This window comes from Euphorbia lathyris, chromosome 2 (assembly GCF_963576675.1).
Source record: "Euphorbia lathyris chromosome 2, ddEupLath1.1, whole genome shotgun sequence".
In the NCBI taxonomy this organism is placed as follows: domain Eukaryota; kingdom Viridiplantae; phylum Streptophyta; class Magnoliopsida; order Malpighiales; family Euphorbiaceae; genus Euphorbia; species Euphorbia lathyris.
The window spans coordinates 113,399,116-113,426,887 of NC_088911.1; the positions used below are offsets into that span (position 1 = coordinate 113,399,116).

Consider the following 27,772-nt stretch of genomic DNA (forward strand, 5'->3'; position numbering starts at 1 on the left):
ACGGATCCAAGATTTTTAGACCATGGGGGCAAACTATATATGCAATATAAAATAAAAAAATAACAAGTACAACAAAAATCAATACATAAATTAAGGAGATAAGAGCCAAATTTCACCCCAATAAATGAAATGGTCTAAATTTCATACTAACTTTTTCAAGAAAGATTAATTATATCCTACATTATCGGAAATTTGAAAAGATTTGTTTAATTTGCTATAATTGATATTCCAAACATCAATTTAAGTCTAAGATATTTAAGTTTCACTGACATTCAGTTTATCGACAAACTTATTTAGAAGTTTCGATATGACAGTTAAATAACAATTAAACTGGCTTTTCAATTTTTCATTAATGTGGACCTAAAATTGACCTGATTTGGAAACGTTAGAGTTAAATTTACACTATTTTATAGGCCAAAACTAAATATACACTTCTTCGAAAACATTAGAGCCAAAAAATTTCATTATTGTTGTATTAGAGAGAAAAATAAGCAGTAAATACACAAACCATACTTCAGAAAAATGAAATCATAACAGCAAAAAATACATAAAAAGAGGAAGCAAATAAGGATTTAACAAATCAACCATACATAAAATAATTAACATCAAAATACAAAATAACATCAGATATGTCCCTGCAATAATTAACATCAAAATACAAAATAACATCAAAAGCAAAATAACATCAAATAATTAACATCAAAATACAAATCAACCAAACATGGCTAAATTGATTGGTTCAAATCAAACCCTTACTAAATAAGCAAACCAGTCCAGGATAAAGAATCAATTAAGCAAACCCGTCCCTGCAATTTGCAACCAAACAAACTACAAACACAGTTCAAGATAAATTAAGAGAAGAGCAACAAAGAATTAATTAACAGAAGATTAACAACAAAATTCAAGATAAATCAGTTCAGGATAAAATAAAAGAATCAATTAACAACATGCCAACATCAAACAAAGAGAAGAGCAGCAAAGTAAGTACAAAACAGAACGAACGGAGGAGAGGGGGACGAAACGAACCGAGACAGAGATGGGGCTTGAATCCTTCAAGTTGGACGATAGACTGAAAAGAGAAGAGCAGCATGCAATAGCTTGAGGAGAGATCGACAGAATTAGGGATTTGGGGGATTTGAAGAGATTGACAAAATTACCATTGAGGACTGAGGACTGTAATATCAAATTCATTTTTGTCTTTCAATTAGACAAAACGACGGCGTTCCACTTAAGTGGAACGACGTCGTCTTTTTCTAATTGAAAGATAAAAAAAATTACATTCCAGTCCTCTTCTCCTACTTCTTTCTTTCTCGCAAAACAGAAGCTCCTGCAGATATCAATGGTATTTGTGAGGGGGCAAAATTCCAGAAATCAAAACCTAGTACCTGGTATTTTATTTCTTCCTAGATCTCAGTAGGGGCAAGTGCCCCCATTGCCCCCACTGTAGATCCGTGCCTGACAAGAACCAGCAAGAAGGTATGTTATTTTGTGCTTTTTGATTAGGTTTTAATGCTTCTATTTCTATACTTGAAGCCATTAGCATATTGGCACGTGCAAAAAGGCATATGTCCACCGTCCGATATATAATAAATAAAGGTTCAAATTGGAACTTTGCTTGATTCATTCGATTTGTTCAATTTCTATTTTCGCTCGATTTGTTCTTGTTCGATTTCTCCAAACTTTGCTTGTGGTACGAAGGTGGTGCCTTTCCCAAATTAAGATGCAGATTAAGGTTAACAGTTGATACATCACTGAGATACGAAAAACGTGCTCATAATTGTTTTTGTATTATTATTATTTGACGAATCCTCGTGGGGTAGAGAACGATCTCTTTTTTGTTCCATTATCATCTATAAGGAAATATATTTTTCCATTACCACCTTGTGGGGAAAATAAATTGGAATTTTTCGTTTTGTTAGGACGGATTAGGGATGAATAATCTGCATCCTAACCTTATTGGTACTAGAGGTGTTAACGAGCTGAATCGATACCAAACACATGTAGGCTTGTGTTTGCACCAAAAATAAAGTTTTCTTGTTGCATACTTTGGTTTACACTTTTTATGGGATAAACTTTTCTTTTTAGGAAATTTTTTTCTAAAAGAACATTTTAGGAAACTTTTTCTTAAAAGGTCTATTTAGGAAACTTTTCATTTCAGCAAACTTTTCATGTTTTCTTAGTACATCGTTCACTTAAAATTTCCTAGAGTGAATCTCGGTTTCCCTCAAGGAAAACATCTAAACTAGTATAGCTCAGGGGAAACTAACTTCCTATATAGTGTACCTCGTGGGAAACCATAGTGTACCTTAGGGAAAACCATGGTGTACCTTGGGGGAAGCCAGAGTGAACCTCGAGGGAAACCAACTTCTTGTATAGTGTACCTCGTGGGAAACCAACTTCCTACATAGCGTACCTCGTGGGAAACCAATATCCTATCTAGTGTACCTCGTGGGAAACCAACATCCTATCTAGTGTACCTCAATGGAAACCAAAAGCATCATGGGATACTTGAGGTAAACCTAGGAGATCATGAGGTCATTTAATATTTCTAACGTGTATTCTGTGAGCCATTAAAAAGCAGGAAAATCAGAAACTGTACTTATCAATTCATCGTGGAAGTTAAAGTGGAGCAGTTTCTCAATATGGAGAACGTGACTTGTGGAATGAAGCAGGAAGTTACTCCCAACATCTATAAAAGGCAAAAATCACGATGAACTCATCCCCCGACTTAACAACTCAACAAACCCAAGCAAAAACTCTAGCAAATTACCTCTAGACTTCAGCATTTTACAATTCTTAGTTATTCTCTTAGATTCAATTTTCATTCTAGTTCAAGTTCATTCATCTTTTCCAGTACAATTTTATTTTTATTTGTTGTTCAATCATTTTCTGTAAGGTTGATATCGTTTTGATAATCGAATCTTTAGGAATTTTCGTTTCTTTAATTCTTACAGTCGTTTGATATTTAGAAGTTAGAAAGCGCACTCAATTTCATTCCATAGTTTGATAATACTATAATTATCTGGCACGCCCGCAATTTCCCACGAAATAGCCAAACAACTTGATATTGGCTCGTTACTATCCTAAGTCGATTCCTCTCGAGCTGAGCTTTGACTAATCCGAGCTTGACCAAACTTTGAGCAAGCTGAGCTTAATTGAACTTTGATTGCTCCGAGTTTGACTGATCTTTGATCGAGCCGGGCTCGATTGAGATTTGACCAAGCTTTGATCGTGTTTTGATCGAGCTGAGTTTTAACTAGATTCGTTATACATGCATAGAATATGTAACATGTAAGATTAAAAAAAATAAAAAATAAAAACCATATAGCATACTCCACATGGGTAAAAAAGATTAAAAAAAAGAAAAAGGAAAAAAAGCAATCATTAACCATGAGCAAACTCTAAGAATAGTAGCTGCTCCTAGTGGTCGGAGAAGACGAACTCATATATCACAACTGACCTTGTTATTGTTGGTGTGGTTACGTATGGATGGTAGTTGTTGGTGCTACGAGTATCAATTGGAGAGTTGAGAGACAACTTGGGGGAAGGAGAAGCTAATTGGTCTTTAGAGCTTGTATTTTGAATTCCTAATACCTAAAGCTGCTGTTAAGTGTTTTTTTTACTAACATTGTGAGTTGTGACTAGTTGAGAGTTATAATCGAGAACTAATTTCAATTTTTTTTATACATGACGATTAATTATTTTATTTTGAATTAAAGATTAATGTAATATATATATATATATATATAAACAATCGAGTCTATTCACGAATATTTGAATCAAATTTAAGGAAGCTCAAAACCGACTCATTAATTTCTCAAGCCGATCCCAATTCTAACTGAGCCCACTCAAATCGAGCTATGACCGAACTTTGATCTAACCGAGCTCGAATATAATGAATTAACACCCCTAATGAGTACCCATTAATCAACACAAAACTATTAAGTTTCGTGCCAAATTTAAAAGAATAGAAAGTTGAGAGCATAGTTGTATAATTTAGTATAGTGTAAGGGTCTCCACATAAGTCCAAAAACAAATAATCGTTGTAATATGAACCTATTAACCTGTTGACACGTGCAAAAAAACATACGTTGACCGTCTGATATGTAATGAATAAAGGTTTAAATTGGTTTTCAAAGTTGGCATGAATGGTCAATTCCAAATCAATTTTTGGTTATCAACTCGGTCCTTAAAGTTGACGAGAAACGTCAAATTAACTCATGATCAAATCATCCATGAAAGTATAATATATTTTTGAAATCCGAATTTTATTATGTTTATATTTTGACACCTGAAATCTATTTTTATACTTAAAAATTATTACATTCCTCGTAGCAGCAGAATGCTTTAGTGTGGGTGCGTTACTTTATGTGTTAGTGCAGAATATCAATGCGCTAATACTATTTTGTCTCTGTTTCAAGAAGTTTCCATCAGAATTAATTGTTGTTCGTGACACATACTCCTATTTCGAAAGATTTTTAGAGATTTCTTTTGTTAATGCGGTTTTGGCCTCTATTTATCTTTGTCACATTTTGTCACTTAATATAATTATTTCATTAGTAAATTATTTTTTTAAATTCAGTAGAATTAAAAATTTTAAATTTAATTAATTCTTATCTTGTACATTCTATTTATAAATAAAATTTCATTAGTTAAAAATTTAGAATTTTTTAATTTTAAAAAATAAACTTCATGCAACATTCGTGATTACAAAGCGTTAGTACATTTGTATTCTGCAACGACGCATAAAGTAATGTGCCGATGCCAAAACGTTATGTAGTTATGTAGAATATAATAGCTTTTAAATAGATTTCAGATATCAAAATAAAACATAATAAAGTTCGGGTATCAAAAATATATTATATTTTCAGGAGTCATTTGATCATTGGTTAATTTGACCCTTCTTGCCAATTTTAAGACTGAGTTAATACCTGAAAATTGATTTGGCTAAATTCAAAAATTTGAGAGCCAATTTGAACCTTTATTCGATATATATAAGGCTGAGCAAAATGTCCGGAAACTGAAAATCGAAGTGATAACTGAACCGAAATCCTTTCATTTCTCAATCCTTTAAAAAATCGTTTAACCAAAACCGAACTGAAATTACACATATAAAAAAGTATGTATCTGTAAATAACTAAAGCCCATGTAAATTAAACTCAAGCCCACGTATCTTTACAGCCCATGTTAGTAGTCTCTGTCCAAAACTCACTCTCAAACCTAGAATATATACTTACTGTCCGCCGAATTAGGGTTGAGAAGAAAAGTCCAGTTCTTGGTTAACAAAAAAAGCTACTCATTCACTCTTCTTTCGTCATCTGAATCGTCTGTGCTGCCAGGAGTTAAGGTGGCGATAAGGTGTTGTTTTCTGTTTCTTTGAAATTAATTTGTAATTTCTCTGAGTTTTTCTCAAAATACAAAGTCTATTGAACTGCTAATTTGAACTTTCATCCGAATCAATTTCATATTGAACTTCACTAAGAAAACAAGAATTTTGGGTATCAATTTAGTTAATAACTTGTCTTTTTTCTGTCAAATTAGTTCAATGGAAGATGCAGATGGAATTCCCTAATAATTTCCCATGTTAATTCTTATATGTAACCATCTTTTATAAAGTATTGTTTGCAGATTACTTTCTTGCTCCTCTTTTGATTTACTAAGTATACAAAAAATAGTTGGATTTGCAAATGATGGAAAGGCATGCAGGTGCTATAAAATAAATTTTGGTTTTCTTTTTTACAGCAGCAGCAGGTGGTGCGAAACATTTTTTTGGGTTTTTTTTTTTGTATAGCTAGCTGTAGATAGCATCATCAGTCCATACTTTTGGCCTTGAATCTTCCTTCCTTTTCTTCTTACAATTGTTATATTATGTCAATTATAAACTTTATGATGTGTGATTCTATTATTCATCTTTTCTTGGGCTTCATTAGTAATTGTTGTTTATTCTGGCATTAGTTACTTCTTTTCTGTCTTTTCCTTGCTGTTCTCAATATTCAATTTCATTATGATGTGTGGTTTGCCAAACACGGTGTTGCAGCCATTTTTATGTTTGGTCATTTTTTCTGTTATACAGATGAATAGGGAAAGGCTTATGAAGATGGCTGGTGCAGTTCGCACTGGTGGAAAGGGCAGCGTGAGAAGGTGGGAAGCATACTGTATTGAACACCAATAGGCTGTTGTCAGTCTTTTCTAATATTAATTTTCCTAATACCTTTATGGCTTTTAAATTGACAAGGGAAGAATTCTCTTGAATCACGATCCATTGAATCAACTCTTGCTTAAAATGATGATGAATGGATTCCCTGGACATTCTTTTCTTTTTTTTCTTCCCAGTTCCATTTAAACTTCTGATACTTAATCAAAGTGTCATTCCGATTTTGGTGACTCCTTACTGGAGAATCCAGATTAATTTGGAATTGGAATTGGAATTGGGTAGCATGTTTCTCTGATGTAGTTGATCTCATTTATATTTTTGCTGGTGTTATGATTGACCATTGATACATGTTTTACAACGCATGTTAATTGTTGCATTTATATTGGATTGACAACTCTTGACAATCATCATGGTCGTAATTTATCATGCAAAATTGCTAAAACTGCAGAAAGAAGAAGGCTGTCCACAAGACTACAACTACAGATGATAAAAGGCTCCAGAGCACCCTTAAGAGAATAGGAGTGAATGCTATTCCTGCAATTGAAGAAGTCAACATATTCAAGGATGACGTAGTTATCCAGTTTGTGAACCCCAAAGGTGAAGCCTGTTTCCACTACATGATTGGATTTTATTACATCTTGCTTGTTAAACTAATAATCTTTTCTGTTGCAGTTCAAGCATCTATTGCAGCCAATACATGGGTTGTTAGTGGCACTCCACAGAATAAGAGTATGTGTTTAGTAGTTATAATGATGATAATCTTCATACTGCTAATAACAATTATATCTGTTAAATGGAACAAATGGTGATTTTGGTTTTCCTGGAACCATGCACCTGACGGTTTGCTGGAATTCCTTTCAGACACATTGTTAATACGTTCTCATTTTTTTTTTCTCTCTGCAGAGTTACAGGATATCCTACCTCATGTTCTCTCCCAATTGGGTATGCATTTTCCAATTTTTGCTATATGATATTTTTTGCCAAGTTGAATTCCTTCTGCTAACTCGTTTTGCCCTTAAAATTATGTTGTGTAGGCCCGGATAATTTGGACAACCTGAAGAAGTTGGCAGAGCAGATCCAGAAGCAGGCGCCCAATGCTGGTGCTGCAGCAACAGCTGCTGAAGATGATGATGATGATGAGGTTCCAGAGCTTGTTGCGGGTGAGACATTTGAAGCTGCTGCAGAGGAGGGTAAGACAGCATCTTAGTTAAATAGATACATCAAGCCCTCTGTTTTTGAAGCAGTTTTTCTAGTTGTACTTTATCAGTCTGAAATCTCTTAATGACTGGATGATTGTTTGATCCAAATTTTACTTTAAAAAAGTATTAATGACTGGATGCCCGTTTTTTAGCAGATGAAAATTGCAGAATCAATTTTGGATGGTAATCCTATTAATAATACTAGGTTGTCTATATATTGTGCTGTTTCTGTGGCTTACAGTACGCATACAAGAATATATTCTTATTGGGGTTTATACAGAATTAGATCCTAGATGGGATTTTATCAAAATGGCGATAAAATGGAAATTACTCCCTCCAATCCCTTATACAAGTTATTATAGCAAATTAGGTTTTATTACAAATATAAGTCATAGTATTTCAAGAATTTTTAGTTTTTATTAGGGTTAAGGTGTAAAAATATCTCTAACGTTTGGGGTCAAGAGTAATTTTACCCCTAACGTCTAAAATTGTGCAATTTTACCCCTAACGTTGGAAGCGAAGAACAATTTTACCCATAACGTTAATAAATTGGGTCAATTTGAGAAATAATTCATCAAACTGTCTTTTCGGTTATGAATCTTGTTATCTACACTTCATACGTGTGTCATTTTATCAGCAACAAATCACAAACATTTGTTGGGATGTGAAAAAAAATAAAAAAAATTAAAAAATATACTGTCTTTTTGTACGGATTAGACAAAAAAAATTCAAAAAATCCATCGAATTTATAAATATTAATCTCAAAATTCTATTATTAAATTATAAAAAACATTAAATCCTTTTTTAGAATGAATTATTATGCAATTGGTGCAGAATAATGAACAAAAATATCTGTGTTTTATAATAGTGTCTGAAATTGATCTAATTTATCAACGTTAGGGGTAAAATTGCTCTTGGCTTCCAACGTTAGGGGTAAAATTATATCATTTTAGACGTTAAGGGTAAAATTACTCCTGGCCTAAAACGTTAGGGGTATTTTTGCACCTTAACCATTTTTATTATAAATATAAGTCATTATAGTATTTCAAGAATTTTTAGTTTAATTTTTTTTGATCCAAACATTTTGTCTTGGTCCATATATTTGTTCATATTCCTAAGGTTTATTTCCCACTAATTTTTAATATCGCCGGTGCCTTTTTCAGTACAAGTGAGTTAGAGAGAAAGTAATGAAGTTTGATAATATATTAGTGGATTACTATACCCAGTTCCAATTTCACACTTTCACCCTCGAAAAAAGACGTAACTGCCCTTTAGTCAAAAATTGAAAATTTCAAACCCTCCCAAACTCTCTCAAACTCTTTTAAATACATTTTGTTCCGAAATAAAAAACAACACGTTTAATGGAGAGCAATCCGTTATCATTGGGAAGAGACGAGAATGACGATGTCCCTGAAGTCGATGTATTTTTCCGATTGAACTTCCATTGATTTCTGTAATTTTTTGCAAAAAAAATCGTTTTGACGGACCTCGGGCGTGTGAGGATCACGCCTCACCATGTGGTGGGGCGTATGAACATCACGCGGTGGGGCGTGATGTTCATACGCCCCACCACATGGTGAGGCGTGATGTTCATACGCCCCACCATACGGTGGAGCGTGATGTTCATACACCCCACCACATGGTGATGCGTGATGTTCATACTCCCCACCACATGGTGGGGCGTGATTTTCACATGCCCGAGCTTATTTTTGGTAAATTTTCGGGTTTAGACACTGAAACGTTGTAGAAATGTCGCGTATTGGAATATAATGTTCGATATTTATCATTTGCAGGAGGTTTCGTTTGAAGATTTTGGCGGAAACGACATTGATTACAGTTCACATTTTTTTCCCAAACAAACGTTTGAAACATATCATGGAGCTGTTAACTGGGCAAAACAGACGGCAATTGGGATCGGCTTCGAGTTAACCACATCGTCGCACAAGACAAGGGGCAAGTCAAAATGGATATTGGTTAAATGTGCTCGTGGTATTAAGAATTATCGAAGGAAAAGGGATATGGATATGGAGGAAGTAGTACGGAGGGATACAAAAACAAAGTACTGTGGTTGCAAATTCCAGGTAAAGGATATGGAAATCGCTGAATTAGGCGGTTGGGTGGTGAATGGGATTGCTGGAGATAGAGGACAACACCGTCATCATTTGGCTGTATATCGTCAGGGCTACATACAGATGAGCGGACCAAGTCCGGGTTCCAAAAAACTTGTTCGTCAAATGAGTGCAGCTCAAGCTAAGGCTTGTGCTATTTTTCTGCAATCAAAGAAAAACATCCTGAAGATTGCCCCACACAAAGACATGTTTATAACTACAGGGAGAAAATCAGGACTGAGAGCTTTGAGGGTCGGGATGTAATCTGTCAGTTTTATCGGCTTGCTATAGATAAGGAATACATACATTGGACGCAAGCAGTGCCGAGCAGCAATGTTGTGACTCACTTATTTATGGCATATCCTACATCGATCACACTGTTCCGATCTTATTACTTGTTTGTTGGTATGGATTCAACATATAAAACAAACAAGTATAAGATGACATTCTTTGATATCATTGGAATGACGCCTTCAAACAAAAACTTCTTGATCGCCTATGCAATCATGAAGGATGAAACTGAGGGAAGTTATATGTGGGTGTTACAAAAATTGAAGCTTTTGCTCCAACCTGATGTGCATCCGACAGCCATTGCTACGGACCGGGAGTTAGAACTGATGAGACCGGTTCGTGAGGTATTTCCTCATAATCATCATTTATTGTGCACATGACATATTAATAAAGATGTGGAGGATAGAGTAGGCAAGTTGTGTGGCTTCAAGGTTTTTGGTGAAATTTTTAAGAATTCCAAATGGAAACGTATAATTGAAGCCCCGACAGTAGCCGAATATGAGGCGGCAGTGATAGCCATGAAGAATACTACTACCAACTGGCCTCGTGTGATAGAGTACGTAGAGACCACATGGCTAGTGCATAAAGAGAAGTTCTGTCGAGCATGGACGAACAAGGTGTTGCACTTAGGAAACACCACAACCTGTCGAGTGGAGAGTTCACATGCACAGTTGAAACAGTGGTTGAATTCATCTACTGGTGCACTCAATACAGTGTGGGCGAAGGTGCACAAGGACATTGAGGCTCAGATCGATGCGATCAAGTAAGACATTTATTCTGTTATTTAATTTCATCTTTTAAATTGTAATACATTAGTTTTGTAATCCTTTACTGTATATAATCAGATACTCACTCGAGGACTCGAGAAGAAGATCTGCGGTGGCTCACTGTAAAGAACCTTTCAAGTATCTCGACTTACACGTTTCACATTACTGCTTGCGTGTACTGAATGATGAGCTCAAGCGTATGCACAGATTGAGTATGGATGTGGTAAGTGAATGCGGATGCGTGTTGCCCATAACTCATGGCATTCCGTGTGCATGTGAGCTTAAAACGTATATTGACACAGATGAATCGGTCCGTGCTGACCGCATCCATCCTTTTTGGAGATCTCTTGCGTTTGAAAGTTTGCGTGACATACCAGTTACTGCTCCCGTATTTGCTGACGGGTCTGAGGATCATCGGTTTTTTCACTCTCTTGTGGAAAAGGTTGAAAAATTAGACCCTTTAATGGTGCGTAGCATATCGATGATGATTCATGATCAGATAAACCCGGATCAAAGTGGCTTCAAAGAACCTAAGGTCAAAGACACTGTTAGGGGTAGACCAAAGGGGAATTCATCAACGAAACGGAATCCGAGTGCATGAGAGTATAGTCAAGCACCACGAGGTCGTGCACGGTCCTCTACTTCGAGGAGTAGTCGTAGTCGAGGCCGATCATCATCCTCATCTGTGCATAACAACGAGATGCCGGGTATATTTTATTTTTAATATATATGTTGAAGTTAAAGTAAATATATTATCGCTCACGAATTTCATATATTAATATTTTCAGCCGGATTTGATGCGGATATCGCCGGTTACCACCATTTACATCGGGTTCAAGGGTTCATCGTACCATTTATTACTGGATTCCATGATGTTGTAGCAGATGGTAATTGTGGATTTCGTGTATTAGTCGATGCCATCACCTATAACCAGGAGGAGTGGAAGCTGATGAGAGTGCTTATAGAGAATGAGATTCGGGCAAACCGTGATCTGTATGCGCCAGTGTTCTGGAAAGGATTCGATGCTGCCCTCACGCGTATTAGATGGGCAGGAGCGGGGTGTGGTGAGTCCCACTGGATGGTGAGTCCCGATGACTTATATGCTGCTGCATCTGTATTGAATGCAGTAATATTCCTTTTTACTACATCACAGTTAAGATGTTGCACTATACTGCCGATGCGTTCGGACGATGGAAGACCACTAGAGCGAGAGATTTTGATTTGTCATTTGGGGAGTTATCAACACTACATACGTAATTTTCCCTTAATGTTTCACAAAAGTATAACACATTTTCACCGATAATATTTTATAAAGTTTTACCAAGTATCTCCATGTTAGCATTAAATTAATTCTCTTATTTATTTTTGAAAATTATTTTAAATTGTGGTAGATTTTATGGTTTTTTTATAAAGTAATTATTATTTTGTGTATTTTTACTATTAGATAATTGATATGAAATTATTGCAACGGTGATAAATACAAAGTAGAAATAAAATATGGCTAAAACAAAATTTTCTATTATGAGATAACAAAAGATAAAATATGTATATATGTATATAATTTTACTATGCAAAATTTGACCATTGTTTTATAGATGCAAACATGAAAATTACATAGAAACATTGATAATGGAGGTAAAATATAATTGGGAAACATCAACATCTATAAAAAAAATCACATTAAATATTAACAAACTGAAATTTCTTTAAAACTATAAATATAATCCACTTTCAAATCATAGTGACTGAAAGTGGATAAAAAATAAATAATAGTATTTGATGTTTTTTGAAATTGGGTTAAATTCCATATAAGTGAATGAAATGTTTTGAAATTATTTGAAAGTCACAAAAGATGGGTTTAATGAATTACATATCACTTATAACCAACTTCAATAAATTTCACATTATGTTAAAAATGAATGAAATTGGAAGAAAGTCAAGTTTAACTCGCTAAAAAATTCAAAACAAATTTTCAACCTCATTCACTAGACTAACTGTGATTGAAAGTATATGCAAGTGACTTGCAGTTCTTGAAAGCGAATGAAATGAACTAAAATGTCACTAACAGTAACTCCAATTTGGTTTACATATTGTTCACATCAAATAAATGTATTGACATGCAATATCTTTCTTTAAAATTCAGGCCAAACCATTAAAAGTAAATCTCGCATTAGTAACATTCAAAGGAAAAATTTACATAGTTTACAAGGAGGAAAATACATGAAACTATTATAGATTCTAAATTGATGAACTCCTATAAAAACATGCATTGGAATACATAAAAAAAGTTCCACATTGACACGTACAAATACTCCTTTGAGTACTACATAAGCTAGAATATGTTATTAGCTTATCAAGGGAAAATATACTCCATTGCCATCAAGATAAATTGGCTCATACCTCAAGACATTGTAGAAAACATACTTCTACCACCATTGAAAAAACCAAAATTTAGAATTAAAGCAACTTGGGAAAAGAAGACAAATATAAAAATAAAATACATCAACGATGACGAGACTGGTTATTGCTATATAACTTGAACCTTGAGCCTTTTACTTGGGGTGCATGTGGTCGGTTAACCGGTCCATTAAAGTTAATTCGGCCGGTTAACCATTTTATCGGTTTTTTTAAATACACTAATCTTACACTAGTCCACTAAATTCGATTAACCTCTAATCGGTTAACCAATTATTCTGTCGGTTAACCTTTTTATTTCAGTTTCTAACCATTCGTAACTAAACATAAAAATAATAAAAGAATTAAAATTAAAATTTACTGCCAAATAAAAATAACTGATGCATTTTAAATTTGTGACATTAACTACCAACCAAATCAAAGTTTAATATTTTAAAACTGACTCGTAAACATTAAATGAAAATAACAAATCACATAATAGGTTAAGGTTTTATTCTATCCCAAGTAGAGACACATATAAGATTTTCTATCCCAAAAAGCTAAAACTTTAAAAGATTAATGATCGTGAAACCTAAAATTTCCAGCCTCATGTAAATTAAAACTTCTATAAACTCTATTTCAACCTATGGTAGTTGATGGGTTGTCTGTCAGTTTTTTTTTTTTTGTTTTTTTTGCGAAACTCAGTAACTTAGTAAGTGTAAATAAAATAGCATAATAATAAATTAATAATGGATGTATTGTATAATATAATCGGTGGAATAGAGTGGATTAATATTATTAGTAGAATTGATTTTTTTTATATTTTTTAATATTTAATTGATATTCGGTCGGTTTCGGTTATCCATAGTTTTTGAAATACAAAAACCAGAACCGTAACAATTAACAACTATTTTTATAAAAACCGTACACTAGTTAATCGGTTTCGATTAACTTTATTTTCGGTTTGGTTTTTCAGTTTTTCGGTTTTACGGATTTTTGTATACACCCCTACTTTTTACCATTGTGAAGACAACTAATCCAATTGTGGAGGCTACCGTTTCATGATAGATGTAGGAATCACGCTTCACACTTACTACTACTTAGGGAGCGTATTGTATTTTGTAATGATTTCTATAAATTTTATTAATTTATAAATAATTTTTGTACATATGATTTTGCCTGGTTCTGTTCTCTGAAGATATGATTTTGCCCCTTATTTATTGATTCAACTATTTATTTATTCTATAATAAATCGATTATTCTAATTAATTTTCATAAACCCACGTTTTATAGCAGGAAAAAAGATAATTTAACGTGTACTGATCATATAAAATAACATGTATAATGAAATAAAAAGGCCTAATACACAAATAACCCCCTGAACTTGTCCAAATGTTGCAACTGCCCCCTCCAACTTTCAATTGTAACAACTTATCCCTCAAACTTGTTCAATTGTAACAACTTACCCCTTAAACTTGTCCAATTGTAAAACACAACCCCAAATTGCTGACATGGACTGCAATTGAAGAAACACGTGAAATACAAAATCTGCAACGCTCGTGGAGTATGATAATCAGATTTTTGGCGTGATACGAATCCGAGAAAACTTTTTTACGGTTGCTTCAAATACGGGGTAAAAAAATTCCCAATTTGGGGTTATGTTTTACAATTGGACAAGTTTAAGGGGTAAGTTGTTACAATTGAAAGTTGAGGGAGGCAATTGCAACATTTGGACAAGTTCAGGGGGTTATTTGTGTATTAGGCCAAATAAAAAAGAGTCTCTTAAACGACGTATAATATGCTAGACAAAAATATTTTTATATTATTAAAGTTGAAGTTGTCTAGGAAAATAAAGAATATTCTGGTCCCAAACTTAATTTTATTGTTTATCATAAAATTTGGACGGATAATTTCAATAATGTGAAATCTTGCAGATTATTATACACATAAAAAAGTAAATTAGAAACTCCAGTAATCTGTATGTATGGACTTGATGATCTAAATAAATTTATATCTAACAATTTAATTGAATAATACTACTCTTAACAATCTATAAAAAACAATCTATAAAACCTTTTAATAGAATGAGAATTTTTGAGTAAAAAATCAGGAAGATTATTTAAAATCTATAAAAGTATTTAAATTTTTTTATCCAATGACTTTTTTTTTTATAATTATCCAATGACTTTTGATGTCCCTATAAAAAAAATTCTTGAGACGTTTAAAAGATTTTAAAATCTTAATTCAATAGCTGGGTTAAATGTACCATTGGTCACTGAACTTACATGGTTATCTCAAAATGGTCACTCAACTTCAATTTGTCTCAATAAAATCACTCAACTTTGAGTTTTGTCTCAATTAAGTCATTATAACGATTTTAATGATTAAAAATCATCGGAATGATGACATAAGTGATACGTCAATATGAGACAACTCATATTTCAAACCGAAATAACACATGACATCCACATATGCGTCACATGGCCATCATGTGTCGATTATTTTTATGGAAAAAAAAACTGAAATTTAGTTTTTTTTCATAAAAATACTTGACATGCGGTTGTCACATTTCGTTCTGGTTAGGGATTTGAGTTAACTCATGTTGACGTGACATCAATGTGATTATTTCGATGCGTTTTAACCACTAAAATCGACGGAGTGACCTAATTGAGACAAAACTTAAAGTTTGGTGATTTTATTGAGACAAATTGAAGTTAAGTGACCATTTTGAGACAACCATATAAATTCAGTGACTAATGGTGCATTTAACCCTTCAATAGCTCCACATTTTTAGGGAATTTTTGAATACCTTAAAACTTTAAAACATCATTTTAAAAACCAGATGGGACTGATCGGTTCGATCGCGAATCAACCATATATCCGACATTGCGTATTTATTTTGGGTCAACATCATTGGCTTGTTAAGAACCGGGTTGAGCTATTTGAGAAATTAAAAAAAAAAACAAAGACTTAAATCCCTCAATCATCCGAGTTCTTATAGTAAGCACCGGGTCTTCTATGTCACTCGGATGACCTCAATTCACATTTGGACACGTGTATTGTGATCCCACGTAATAATTAACCTTTTATATTATATGTGGGTCCATATTACACGTGTCAAAATATGTCAGGAAAGTCCTTCATTTAACATGGAAAATCGAGTGCTTTTAATAATTTGCTCAATCGCCTGGTTAGAGTTGATTATAAAAATTAACTATTGATAAAAATGTTTAATTTATGTTTATTGTAATATTAAATTAATACTATTTGTTATAAAATATACTGAAAATAAATTTTTTTTTTTTTTGAAGAAATACTGAAAATAAATTTAATTGGTTTTTATACAGAATTTCTAAATCCGTTACTTAAAGAATGTAGTGATTGGTTGGGGCCCAAGAAATGGGAAATTCTTAGCAATGTGAGGCCTACAGATGGAGCTCATAACCACACTTCCAAACCCATTCAACGGTTCTTATGGTCCAGTCGGTCAAACTCACAGCCATGACTTACCCACCTGTCTCCGCCGCCGCCTCCTCCGCCACCACCTACACTACTATCCCCATCTCCGCCGCCGATGTCCTTTCCCGCTCACTTTATAATCTCACCGCTACTTTCTCCCTCCTACGCCCTTGGCCTGAACTCATCGCTTCCGCTGCTTTCGACCGCCCTGATTCTTTCTCCTCCGCCCTCTCTCGCCTCCATTTCAACTTCCGTTACTTCCTCATCAACTACCTCATTATTGTCTCAGCCTTCGGCGCTTTGTCACTTATCGGTTCCCCGTTTGCTCTCCTACTATTTGCTTTTGTATTCGCTCTCTGGTTGCTACTCTATTTCTTCCGGGAAGACCCGCTCGTGTTGCGGGGGTATCAAGTCAACGATCGTCTGATCATTTTAGGCTTGGTCGTCGCTTCAATTTTGACTATTTGGATTACTGGTGCGCTTTGGACTCTAGTTTTGGGGGTTTCTATTGGGATTTTTATTTGTGGAGTTCATGGAGTTCTGAGAAATTCAGATGGATTATCTGTTGATGAACAAGATGCTGAATCTACAACTTTGATCGGTTCTATTTCTGGGCCGAGATATGGAGCTATTCCTGTTTCTGATCGTAATGTATTTACTTCATAGGATTGATTTCAGAACTGTCATTGTTTGATTCTTTCTTCACCCTCCAAAAGTTGTGTTTTCTGTTTTCGTTAGAGATGTTATTATACTCAACAATTTGGGTAGCTGTGAGTGACTTCGTCTCATCTTATCTTCTCTCCCCTTTTTCTTCAAAAATGTGTTATTGGGATTGTGTTGTTGCTTTCAATGTTTTTTTGCTGTTTCTTTGTACTTTTCTTATTTTTAATTTGAATTTGGGGTGCTGTAGCTATTTCCGAAGTCTGATTGCTTGAATTATTATGAATCTGGTGTCCAATTATGGAGACAGTATGGAGGAGAAACCTTCTATGAAATGAAGGGTGGATTCTTGTGGAGCTGTCATTGTTGACTAGACAACCTCTGTGTACCCTCCATTGTTACATGGGGCCTTAGCATCTTTCATCATTCAGATCCAGACAAAAGAATTAACTATTTCCAACAACTACTTTCCTTTGTTTTTCTTGCTTGTACTTTTCATTCACTTTGATGCTAGATTTCAAAGAATCAGTGCTAACAAATATCAGAAATATCATTTAACCGATTGGAATTGATGTTGTGTAAATTGAATGGTGGAAAATTAAATAATATGATCATATCGATGGACTATAATATATTTCTAACTGAAATTATTACAATGTAACAAAAGTAAGGTTCCCACATTTTGTATGAGGACGTTATATTTTGCTTCTCATCCTTACTAACTTTGCTAGTGTTTCTTGCGCAGCCAAAGTTTGGGTATGGCTATGGCCAAGCATCACTGTCCTTATGCTAATACAAGTCCTGCATAACTTTTCTCCACTATCAAAATGCCCGCCTCTCAGCAGCAACTTTGCTCTTGTTTCAAGTAAGGTCGCCTTCAACAACGTTACATCTTGCCACACATATTCATCCACCCTCTGATGACCATGTAGCTTTTTCTTCTTCCAACAAAGTGAACCATGGCACCAATCTTGTATTTGGGACACAAATGATTTCTCTACTTCTTCAAGAACATTCGTGCACACTTTCAGAAGCTCCAGTGCTGAATTGCACCTTGAGAAGGTTGTGAAAGCTCTAATTGCTAGGGGGAGAGCTGTCTTCTTTATGTACAAAACCATGTCAATTGCTTTCAGTTGGACTAATGGAGGTTCAGATTTGAATCCAAAAACAAGGAACGCCGATGCCCATAAATGGTCAGAACTGATTAATGGATTACCAAATTTTCGTACTCCCTGGACTGTTGACTTCGCAGCTGATAGACCTTCTTTTCTTCTTGCAAAGACTTGAGTTATAGGGTGGAACTGAATACAAGAACCAGGTTGTTTGTTTGCTTTTTGTGCTAATCCTAGTTTGACAAGAAGATTGGCTGAATCTTCTTCACTTTGAGGGGCTATTCCACAACCTGAGCAGCAGGCAAATGCAAGACTTAAACCTTTGGTCCACTTTCTAAATTTATTTTCGTTTGCTGACATGTCGTTGGCTGCTGTTGCCAGCAAATTTGCTGAAATGGGTGCAGGAGCAAACCAAGCACCAACAAGAAGCATTCTTGAGGCAAGAAGGTTCTTTGTGCTATTGGATTGCTGCAAAACAATAAGACAAAAGTGGAGAAGCTTCATTAGGAAAGGATTGTGTTTACAGTATTGCTCATCATTTATGCTCATATGGGAGTATGCGGAACCATCTTCATTTGGAACTTGATTCACGGCTTCAAAAAGTGCAGATGGAGTAATTGAAAGCTCAGAAAGAAGTGATCCAACCACCCACAAGCCAAAGCTCAACCTTCCCAGCTTCTCATCAAATTTCTGAAGAAGTTCTACCTCCTCACTTGAGTAGTCCTTTTTCCTTCTTCCTCTCATTAGAATCATTGCCTCTGATAATGACAATGATGGAAGCTGCATTATGTCGAAATTCATCACCTTTGGTAGTCTGGTTGTGATAATAACATGTGAGCATCCAGTATTTCTTGGAATAAAATCATATAAATCTTTCCCTTCCCACCATTCTGTTTCTGTTTCAAGATTGTCAATTATAAGCAGATAGGGTATGTCTCTGAAGAGTTCCCTTTTCACTCTTTTGAATGCATCAAATTCTTGCTCTTCAAAGCTTCTGATTCTGTCTCGTTCTTTTTCACCATCTGCACTCACATCCATCCCCAAATTGAGTGAGAGATTAAGTATGTTTTGCCTGAAATAACGAGCTTCTCCACCAATCCACAGTACCATTTTATATCTCTGAGAATATCTATAAGCAAATTCAAGTGCAAGATCTGTCTTTCCGGTGCCTGCAATGCCATTTATACAAAGCACACTGCTGCTTCCCAAGGTCTTGTGGTTAACACTTCTTGGTTTCTTGTATTTTGACCTCTTCAAAGAATTCCTTCCCATAACTGGTTCAACCCAAGCCTCTAAAGCCGGCTCCTTGCATTTGCCTCTCAGCTCTAAATTAATATATTGTCCCCCTTTGTCGGTAGCCTCCTCGCTTTCCTCAGTTTCAAGGCCATCAGATTGCCCACTAGATTCTGCTTTTACATTAGAAACTGAGTGCTTTTGCTCAATGCCGTCCCCACATCCAAAGAATGCATTTTCAATCTCCATCATCTCCTTTTCTCTACCTACAAAGTACCTGTTTCTTGGGAATGGAAGCTCTTCAAATGCTTCTAAATCTTTCTCAGCTACACTCTTTCGCCCAAGCTTAGCTCTTAGTAGACCAGCAACTTTAGTTACACAGTTCCTCCAATTACTGTCATTGGCTTCCAATTTGTAGTCCTGCGAGTTCAATAGTCCATCAATTGCTTCCTTCCTCTCTTTATCAATTGAATTGCAGTAGAGAAGACCCATGATTTCAGAAAGCCCGGTGCCAAAGAAAAGTGGAATCAAGTTCTTCTTTTGAGCAAAGAATCTAATCTCCTCTAAGCTCAGTTTGTTAAGAAAGCTAGAGTTGGTCACCACCACGACCCCATAAGCTACAGAGCAGATAATTCTGTCTGCAATATCTTGGCTTTGATCTGAGTATTTAGCTCTATCCGCTACGAAGCAAGCTATTCCCTGCAGCTCAAGCTCAGATTTGAGCCATTTACAGAAGCGAATAAGATTAGGATTTTGGCCATGGAATCCAATGTAAACATCACAGCTTCTGAGTTTGGCATTGGAAGCTGGGGAAACAGACCCTTTGAAGGATATACGAGGGACAGGAAACGAGAAGGATACGCGTGGTGGAGCAGGATCTGTGACTGGAACACAAGTGACATACTTGAGCTTTGCATCAGCTGGGTCATCCGAATATTCGTATTGGTCGGAAGGTGGAGTGTAGGAGCTGCTTGGTATGTCATCTGACTGTGAACCCCGGTATGATGAGAAGGGCGGAGATGGGTGAGTTAGAGGTGTGGGATTCTCTTGTAGTTGTTGTTTTGGAGGTGGTATAGTAGCTCTTGGTGAAATGTATGGAGATTGCAGGGCTGAAACAAATGCTGACGATGGTGGTGAAATGATGGAAGGAGAGTTATATGGGGATGATTCAATGGAATTTTTCAAGTTCGGTGAAGGCAAATCAGAATTTGAAGCAAGATGAGTTAAGATGCCATTACCAGTTTTACTTGAACTAGTTGAAATCTTTATAGTGAGCCCAGTTTGAGAAAGTGAAGCTTCTTCTTCATCCATGGCCATAAAAAAAATCAAATCAAAGCGTATCTTTCAGCAATAGATCTCACTTTTTACAAAGGCAACCTTGAAAACACTAATGTCATTTGTAGGAAGGTGATGATAATAAAGCTCCATTATTTTGTATCAGGTATTGAGAAGAGAACCATTTTTGGGTGAGAGCAAGCTGTATCTTAACTTAACTGGATGGAATCCCTTTCTCCCATTTATGCTGACAGAGATGTTGAAGTGAGTGGGTCTGACGAAGCTTAGCTTTATTGCTAGAAGAAGATGAATGCAACAGTAAGTAATGCTAATACAGGAGAAATCTGCATGTGAATGTAATCAACTTCGCATGGTGGGCCTATGAGTCAGAGCTATAACCATAACTGGGTCTTTTTCTTTTCTGCCTATCAAAACCAGCAAAGCAAACTACTGTTATATACATCAGGTAATCGTTTCTTCTTGTTCACATATGAATCTTTATTGACTATCTCAATCATTCAATCTTTTGCTCTGAAACAAATCCATGACCAATAATACAAAAATAGAAAAATCAGGCTTAGTTGAAATCAATCAGAATAGATTCTTTTCCTCATTACATGTTAATAAATAGTACTCATTAGCAGGATAAGAAACAAAAACACTTGTTGAAATCAAAATCAAAATACCTATGATTTGAGTTTGAGACTGACTGAGATGAAGAAAAGAAAGAATGGGACTTTGTTGTTGGTGCAGTTCTCTCTTAGTTTCTTAGTTTCTCTCTCTTTGAGTCATAACAAGCTGTAGAGAAGTGGTGGGAATCTAATGTATTGAATGGGGTTGGATCTGAAAAGTCCCAGAATTAAAATAATAAGCAAGTGCTTGGGGGGTTAATGGGGGTATTAGTATATAATAGTTTTACATTGGGGTTAGCCAATTTCTTTTTGTTTTATGTGCTGTACATTTGTAAAGTTTGAATTTAAAATGCTACTACAACCATTTTGTGTCACAGAAGCCCAAAAAATATTGGTCAGAGTAAAAAAGGGACTTTGGGAGAGGAACCATGACTCAGATTCAGAGGGCTAGTTGATTGAATTGAATTGAATTTGAATTGAAAGAGGTACTAGAATAATAATTTAAGCAGTGTGTAGTATTGTATGTTATCACTGTGTAATTATCTATTGTCAGACAGACACTATATTGCGCTGGACATTGCACCAAAGACCGGTCCAACTAGACAAACTATTTTCATATCATTGATTTGCTCAATGGATTTTACATTCATCTCTACGTACTTGGATACTACTACATCCTTTTTCTTTTCTTTTCTTTTTTAAATTTCCTATATTTCTGCATGTATATTATCAGATTTATTGTCCCCCCACTTCATTTTTTTTTACTTCAATCAAATAATAGAATCTAAAGATTGATTAGAATTAAGAAATAACGGGGTGTTTGTTAGAAAGGATATAGGAAGTGGGATAGGGATAAAAAACACGAGATAAGTTATCCCGTATTTGTTTGGGAGATAGAAGAGTGAGACAGATAATGGATAAGACTCTTATTCCTCAAATCCTATACCTAAGAGGGGGTGGTATAAGGAGGAGGGAAAAACTCCTGCGATTTTAATAAGGTTAAAATAGTAAAATATATTATTTTATCCATATCCCTGTCCCACGTACCAAACATTGAATAATAATTCTCGACTATCATATTTTTATCCTTATCCCAACTAGTTATCTTTATCCTTATCCCAATAGAATATCAAAAGCCTCATAATAGTTTTAAGCTATTTCAAAACCATTTTCAACCTTTTTTTTTATGATTTTGGGTACGATCAAACCGTATTTTCTGCATTTTCTCTCTCTTTTATGTTACTACAATATTTTTATTCCAACCCATTTCCTCATTTTCTCTCTCCACACAAGATTCCTTTCAAATAACAAAATATAAATACTATATTTATACATATAAAAGTAAATAAAAATAAGTACAATAATAATAATAATAAAATGTGATTTGACATTGTATCAAATATTTTGATGCCACATCAAATTTATGAGAGAAAAACGGTATTCATTAAACTAATAATACGGTTTGATGATGGTTGGAGAATCAACCAACAACAAATCTCCTTTTCAACATCAACTTAATGTTGAATTGGATATGGTCTAAAAAGAAAATCAGTTCACATCTACTAGCAACAATTGAACCAGATAAATTTATGATCTATTTGATTCTGTTAGTTGTTATTGTTAGTCGGTTGATAAATATCTTTGATCGATCTACAATGAGTTGTTGTTAAAAAAAAAAAAAAAAATATATATATATATATATATATATATAACTAATAAACACGTGTTTTAAATCTATATATAACCATTATACAAATAAAAATATTATAAACATGTTAGTAAAAATAATCTAGATAATTATGTAGTTCTTTTAAAAAAGAAAAAATAACATGTGAATATTATCCTCGATGCTTCTAAGAGATGTCTAAGCCAGATATAAGAGAAGCGTCGAACGAGAATTCAAGTAAGGGCTAGCAAGAGGCTACTCTGATGTCTTGTGATCGTATGCCAAAGATCTAGATAATAGTCGGTATAAGTATACATGAATGCATCAACTCCACATGTCCAGGATTTGGATAATGCCAAGGAATGAATGACCACGTACGAAGGGTACAAATAGTAGTCAACATGTGATCATCTGAATTCCCCCGACCACGTGATTGAGATTCGAATAATTAACCACAAATGAAGTTCATTGAACACACATCCATGAAAGTTCAGTGTGAACACAACTAAAAAAATGTGATACATATGGAGACCTTTTATTGGGACAATGATGTGACATCCTAAAACCGTAATAGGGTTTGTGAGAAGCATATATAGAGGGTTTAAGAGAATCATTCAGGAATGTTCTAAACTCTAGCCTTCATTACTTTCATTATTCTTAAGAGTGATATTGACTTTGACATTATGGTGTCCATGTCGGCCATGTGACACCTCTTTTGTTTTGCAAGAAAGCATTCAGACAATGCAGTTTGAAAATATGAACATCGAAAATTACACAAAACATCACTATATAAAAAAAAAATTATTCAACGTTTTTGTACATCAAAAATTATTTTTGTTTCCATATACTATAAGCAATTAGATCTCTAATGCACAAGTTGTTCCTGTATTTTTCATGGGTTTTATTATAATCATTGTCATTTGAATTATTTAACGAGGAATAAAAAGCAAATGTGGAATAAAAATCCCATTTAAAAACATGTTTTAATGAAAATATAGTAGAATGATTTTGTCAAAATTAAATAAATACAATTTTTTTTCTATAAAAAGCTCTAAAAAATGTTGTTTTTGGTAAAATTTCTAACAAGTTGTTTCCACTGAAATAAAACCTAGTTAATGTTACGTTGTACTTTAATTATGGGTAAAGTAAAAAAAAATTGTGCTTTTGATTAAAAAAAAAAAATCGTGGTTTCGTTTTTCTTTTTCAAACTGGTACCTGAAAAAAAAAACTGTCTAGATGAGAATTGTGATTTTCCTTTGCAACCAAGAAATAGAATTGTGATTTTCCTGAAAAAAAAATTAAAATGAGCATTGACGACCTTAAAGTTGAAAAAGTCAAAGACATGATAATATTCTAAGCAACTTTAATTCTTCAATTTTTTTAATCTTGAGGTCATTTATAGGGATGGCAACGGGTAGGGTACCCGCGGGTAATGTCATTCTCAAACTCTTACCCTTTTATTTTTTAATTACCCGTACCCGTCCCATTAACCTAACGGGTATACTTTTTATATCTCATACTCATCTCATTTAATTCGCGGGTACCCACGGGCACCCTTACCCGTTAAGAATAAATAAATAAAAAATATTACAAATTTAAAAAAACTATAAATTTAATAAATCATCTATCTAAAAATTAAACAAATTGAATCTTAATTAATAAGAATAAAGTAGATTAGTAGTATCACACAATTATTGAAAAATAAAAGGTTGGGGGTTCAAATCTCACTTCTTACATCTAAAAAAAATGATATTCATTAATATATAAAAAATTTATGACACGTAACGGGTACCGGGTACCCTAGGGGATATTCCCATACCCGTCTCATTACCCTAACGAGTAATGATTTTGATCTCATACCGTAATCCTATTAGGATCGAGTAGTGCCGAATACCCGCGGGTACACTACCCGTTGTCATCCCTAGTCATTTAGTTGTTGTTTGGTGATGAGAGATAAAATGAATGTTTAGAGAGAGAAAACTCTGAAAATAATGATTTTGGAAAATAAAAAAAATGGTTCTATAGTAAATGAGGTACTTAACAACTTTAATTTTTGAAATTTTCCATTTTGAGGTCGTTAATGGTCATTTTTATAGTATCAAACTAAACGGTCATTGTTTTTAACAAAACCAAAATCACAGTCCTTGTCTGGAAAAAAAATCAGGTACCAATTTAATAAAAAGTGAAAGCTTAAGTCTTTTTTTAACTTTACCCTTAATTCATTCGTCAAATTTGAACCTGATCTTAAATTAATTGAATTCATTTGCTAAAAAAACAATCTAATAATATTTTGAATTACTCTTATAAAATTAATAGTGCTCTTTTAAATCGTGAATGATAAAATTAGATTTAATCTTATAAAATTAATAGTGTTCTTTTAAATCGTGAATGATAAAATTAGATTTAATCTTATTAAATCTAATTTTTAGACTCTCTAATTTTAATAAGACCTATAATTTTTAACAAAGTTAGATGTAAAGGTGAATGGATAAATTTATAAAATTACTGTTTATAAAATATAAATTTCTTTTTTTATTATTTGGAAATTGAAAAATAAATAAATAAATATAGATTTCTCATTTAAATTTGGGAAGGGGTTATGTTATGATAATTTACTTTTGTAGTTTGCTAACAAATAATAATAATAAAAAAATACTAGGGCTTTTAGCTGTTAATTTTATTTTTCTTGCCATTAGGTCTGGCAGCAACTTGTATAGGTCTAAGTAATTAGTATATTAATTTAGTAGATAAAGTCTACCCTCTAATTTAAAAACAAATTACTTTCATGTGCTTCTTTATCATACTCTGATTTTCTTTCTTTAATTTTTTTTGTTAATTGACATATTATATTAGCATTCCCACTTTCTTAATTTTTTTTTATAATTAAGTGAATATAAAGGATAGATATTTGTTATTAATATTATTGAAGAAGGCACTAATCTACTTTCTTAAACTTGTTGTGATAGGTAAGTTCAATTGCATTAGAGGAAGCTAGCTGTTGGAATCATTCCCATACATATCCTTTCTTCACAATTTATATTTGTATTCCTACTTTTCATGCTCTACTAGAACAAAAATAAATAAATAAAACAAAAGTTTGCCTGCATGAAAAGAAAGGTATCATTGTATTTTTTTTTTAAATCAAAATAATCCTTATATAGAAGAGGCAATAAATTACATGTGCAAGCCACGACGTCAAATCATAAAATGTAACACTAATAATATAGGAAAGAGTGTTTCTTGCTATTAAATGAGTTATTCTATTCGCTAGTCTAGAGACAAATCTCACTTTAAATTCCTTATTCAGCATTAATGCCCAATCAAATCTCCAAACACGAAAATATCTAAGTTATTTGAGTATTCCATCAGCAACCATTTTAGCATCAGTTTCAAACATCACCCTACCCATTTCGTTGTCAATTGCCCGCAATGCGTAGACTTCAACTATGTGGACATCACAAACCCCTTTCATTGTCAATTGCTACAGCTGTTGGCTTGAAAAGTGGCTCGGTCAATATTGTATTTGAGTCAGTCTTTCTCCGTGCGACACCACCCTTTACCTTGTTGCTGCTGTAGAGGTTCTCCATGCCTTCCATCCCTGCCACCATCAGTCCTAAAATTAGACCGATGTAGTTGTGCTGCTAACAGGTTTGTCGGCCGATCTGCCATCTCCACCAATTGTCCGCCAATCGCAACTGCCTCACCACAATGCTGCTGGTTGCTCCCGATGGCCTCACCCTGTTTCGCTCGCTGTTGTCCTCTTTCAGCTACAACCCTTAGCATGTTCTACTCCTGGACATCCTGACCCGTCAACCCGTTATGAACAACAAACTCCCGATCCACTTGTTGAGGATCGATTTCCTTCCTGCAGCGAACATGTTCCGTATCTACCTCTACAAGTGGAGTCTCGGTACTTGTCTGTGTTGCTCCCTCGTTTCTCTGGTTCTGCTGCACCTCAATTCGTTGAAAAATATGAATTTCCCTCATCCTCTGCCAATCCTGCACAAAACAATAAGTATATATATATACCCGTCAAAAATATTCCGTGTTTGTTTTTCCAAAGGATATCATTCTGATGATGCCATATTGTGTAGAGCACACATACAACCCGAATCATCCATGCATCTCCTTTAGCACCACATATATCTGATAACCACTTCACAACATCATCATATACACCTTCAGGCACCAGTAGACCCACCTAACAGCAAAAGGACAAGCACAGAATAAATGCCAGATATGTTCCACGTCTGTTTGATGAACAAAACAATTATTAGAAATTAATAATCTCCGAGAACGTAGTAAGGATCTGAACTGTAGACATTTTGAACACAACTTCCATATGAATAATTTAAGACGCGATGGGATAGATAAATACCAAAACCCATTCCACTCCACATCTACCAAATTTTTCCACTGTCTCTCCTCCATAGCTTTATACCTCGATGTTACAGAATAAATCCCATTCTTAGTACCCTGCCAGATCATTCTATCCGGTATATTCTGTATTGAAACCACAATCTTACTAATTGCCCTAACTTCCTGCTCCACAAATAGGGTCTCCAATTTCCCTCTATCCCAAACTCTCATCCCCTCTATGAACAATTCTTTCACCCTCATCCCTCCAGGTCCCCCCTACTCCCTCCCACTCAACAACTCTTGTACTCCCCCCTCCACCCACTTATCTCTCCAGATGCTAATTGATTCCCTGTTTTCCACCTTCCATCTAATTCCCATTTTCAGAACCTTGATCGATTTCCACATCCCTCTCCAAATGAAACTGAGATTAGTGTTGAAGAAAGAAAGTCCCCCTTAGGATAAT

General features: G+C 34.5%; 4 protein-coding genes across 6 annotated transcripts; 3 read left to right on the forward strand and 1 right to left on the reverse strand.

The window, feature by feature from the left end:
• Positions 1–5,204: 5,204 nt before the first annotated feature.
• On the forward strand, positions 5,205–7,568 carry LOC136219519 (nascent polypeptide-associated complex subunit beta-like). 2 transcript variants are annotated; one of them, XM_066006948.1, is made up of 6 exons: positions 5,205–5,358; positions 6,074–6,141; positions 6,603–6,751; positions 6,827–6,883; positions 7,058–7,096; positions 7,189–7,568. In XM_066006948.1, exons 2-6 carry the CDS (start codon positions 6,074–6,076, stop codon positions 7,359–7,361), a joined length of 486 nt encoding a protein of 161 aa, XP_065863020.1. In that variant the 5' UTR covers positions 5,205–5,358; the 3' UTR covers positions 7,362–7,568. The 2 variants fall into 2 exon arrangements, with proteins under 2 accessions (XP_065863020.1, XP_065863021.1); XM_066006949.1 differs by having other exon boundaries at positions 5,279–5,347.
• Positions 7,569–9,151: 1,583 nt separating this feature from the next.
• On the forward strand, positions 9,152–11,810 carry LOC136216505 (uncharacterized). Its single transcript, XM_066003032.1, has 3 exons — positions 9,152–10,515; positions 10,598–11,226; positions 11,308–11,810. Exons 1-2 carry the CDS (start codon positions 10,271–10,273, stop codon positions 11,118–11,120), a joined length of 768 nt encoding a protein of 255 aa, XP_065859104.1. The 5' UTR covers positions 9,152–10,270; the 3' UTR covers positions 11,121–11,226; positions 11,308–11,810.
• A 4,493-nt stretch (positions 11,811–16,303) lies between these two features.
• LOC136219521 (PRA1 family protein G2-like) lies at positions 16,304–18,494 on the forward strand. Of its 2 annotated transcripts, none has more exons than XM_066006951.1 (2): positions 16,304–17,142; positions 17,778–18,494. In XM_066006951.1, exon 1 carries the CDS (start codon positions 16,388–16,390, stop codon positions 17,036–17,038), a length of 651 nt encoding a protein of 216 aa, XP_065863023.1. In that variant the 5' UTR covers positions 16,304–16,387; the 3' UTR covers positions 17,039–17,142; positions 17,778–18,494. The 2 variants fall into 2 exon arrangements, with proteins under 2 accessions (XP_065863023.1, XP_065863024.1); XM_066006952.1 differs by lacking the exon at positions 17,778–18,494 and adding an exon at positions 17,283–17,429.
• On the reverse strand, positions 17,583–20,694 carry LOC136219520 (uncharacterized). The gene has a single exon (XM_066006950.1). The coding sequence runs from the start codon at positions 20,692–20,694 to the stop codon at positions 17,728–17,730; it is 2,967 nt and encodes a 988-aa protein (XP_065863022.1). The 3' UTR covers positions 17,583–17,727.
• Between the last annotated feature and the right edge of the window lie 7,078 nt (positions 20,695–27,772).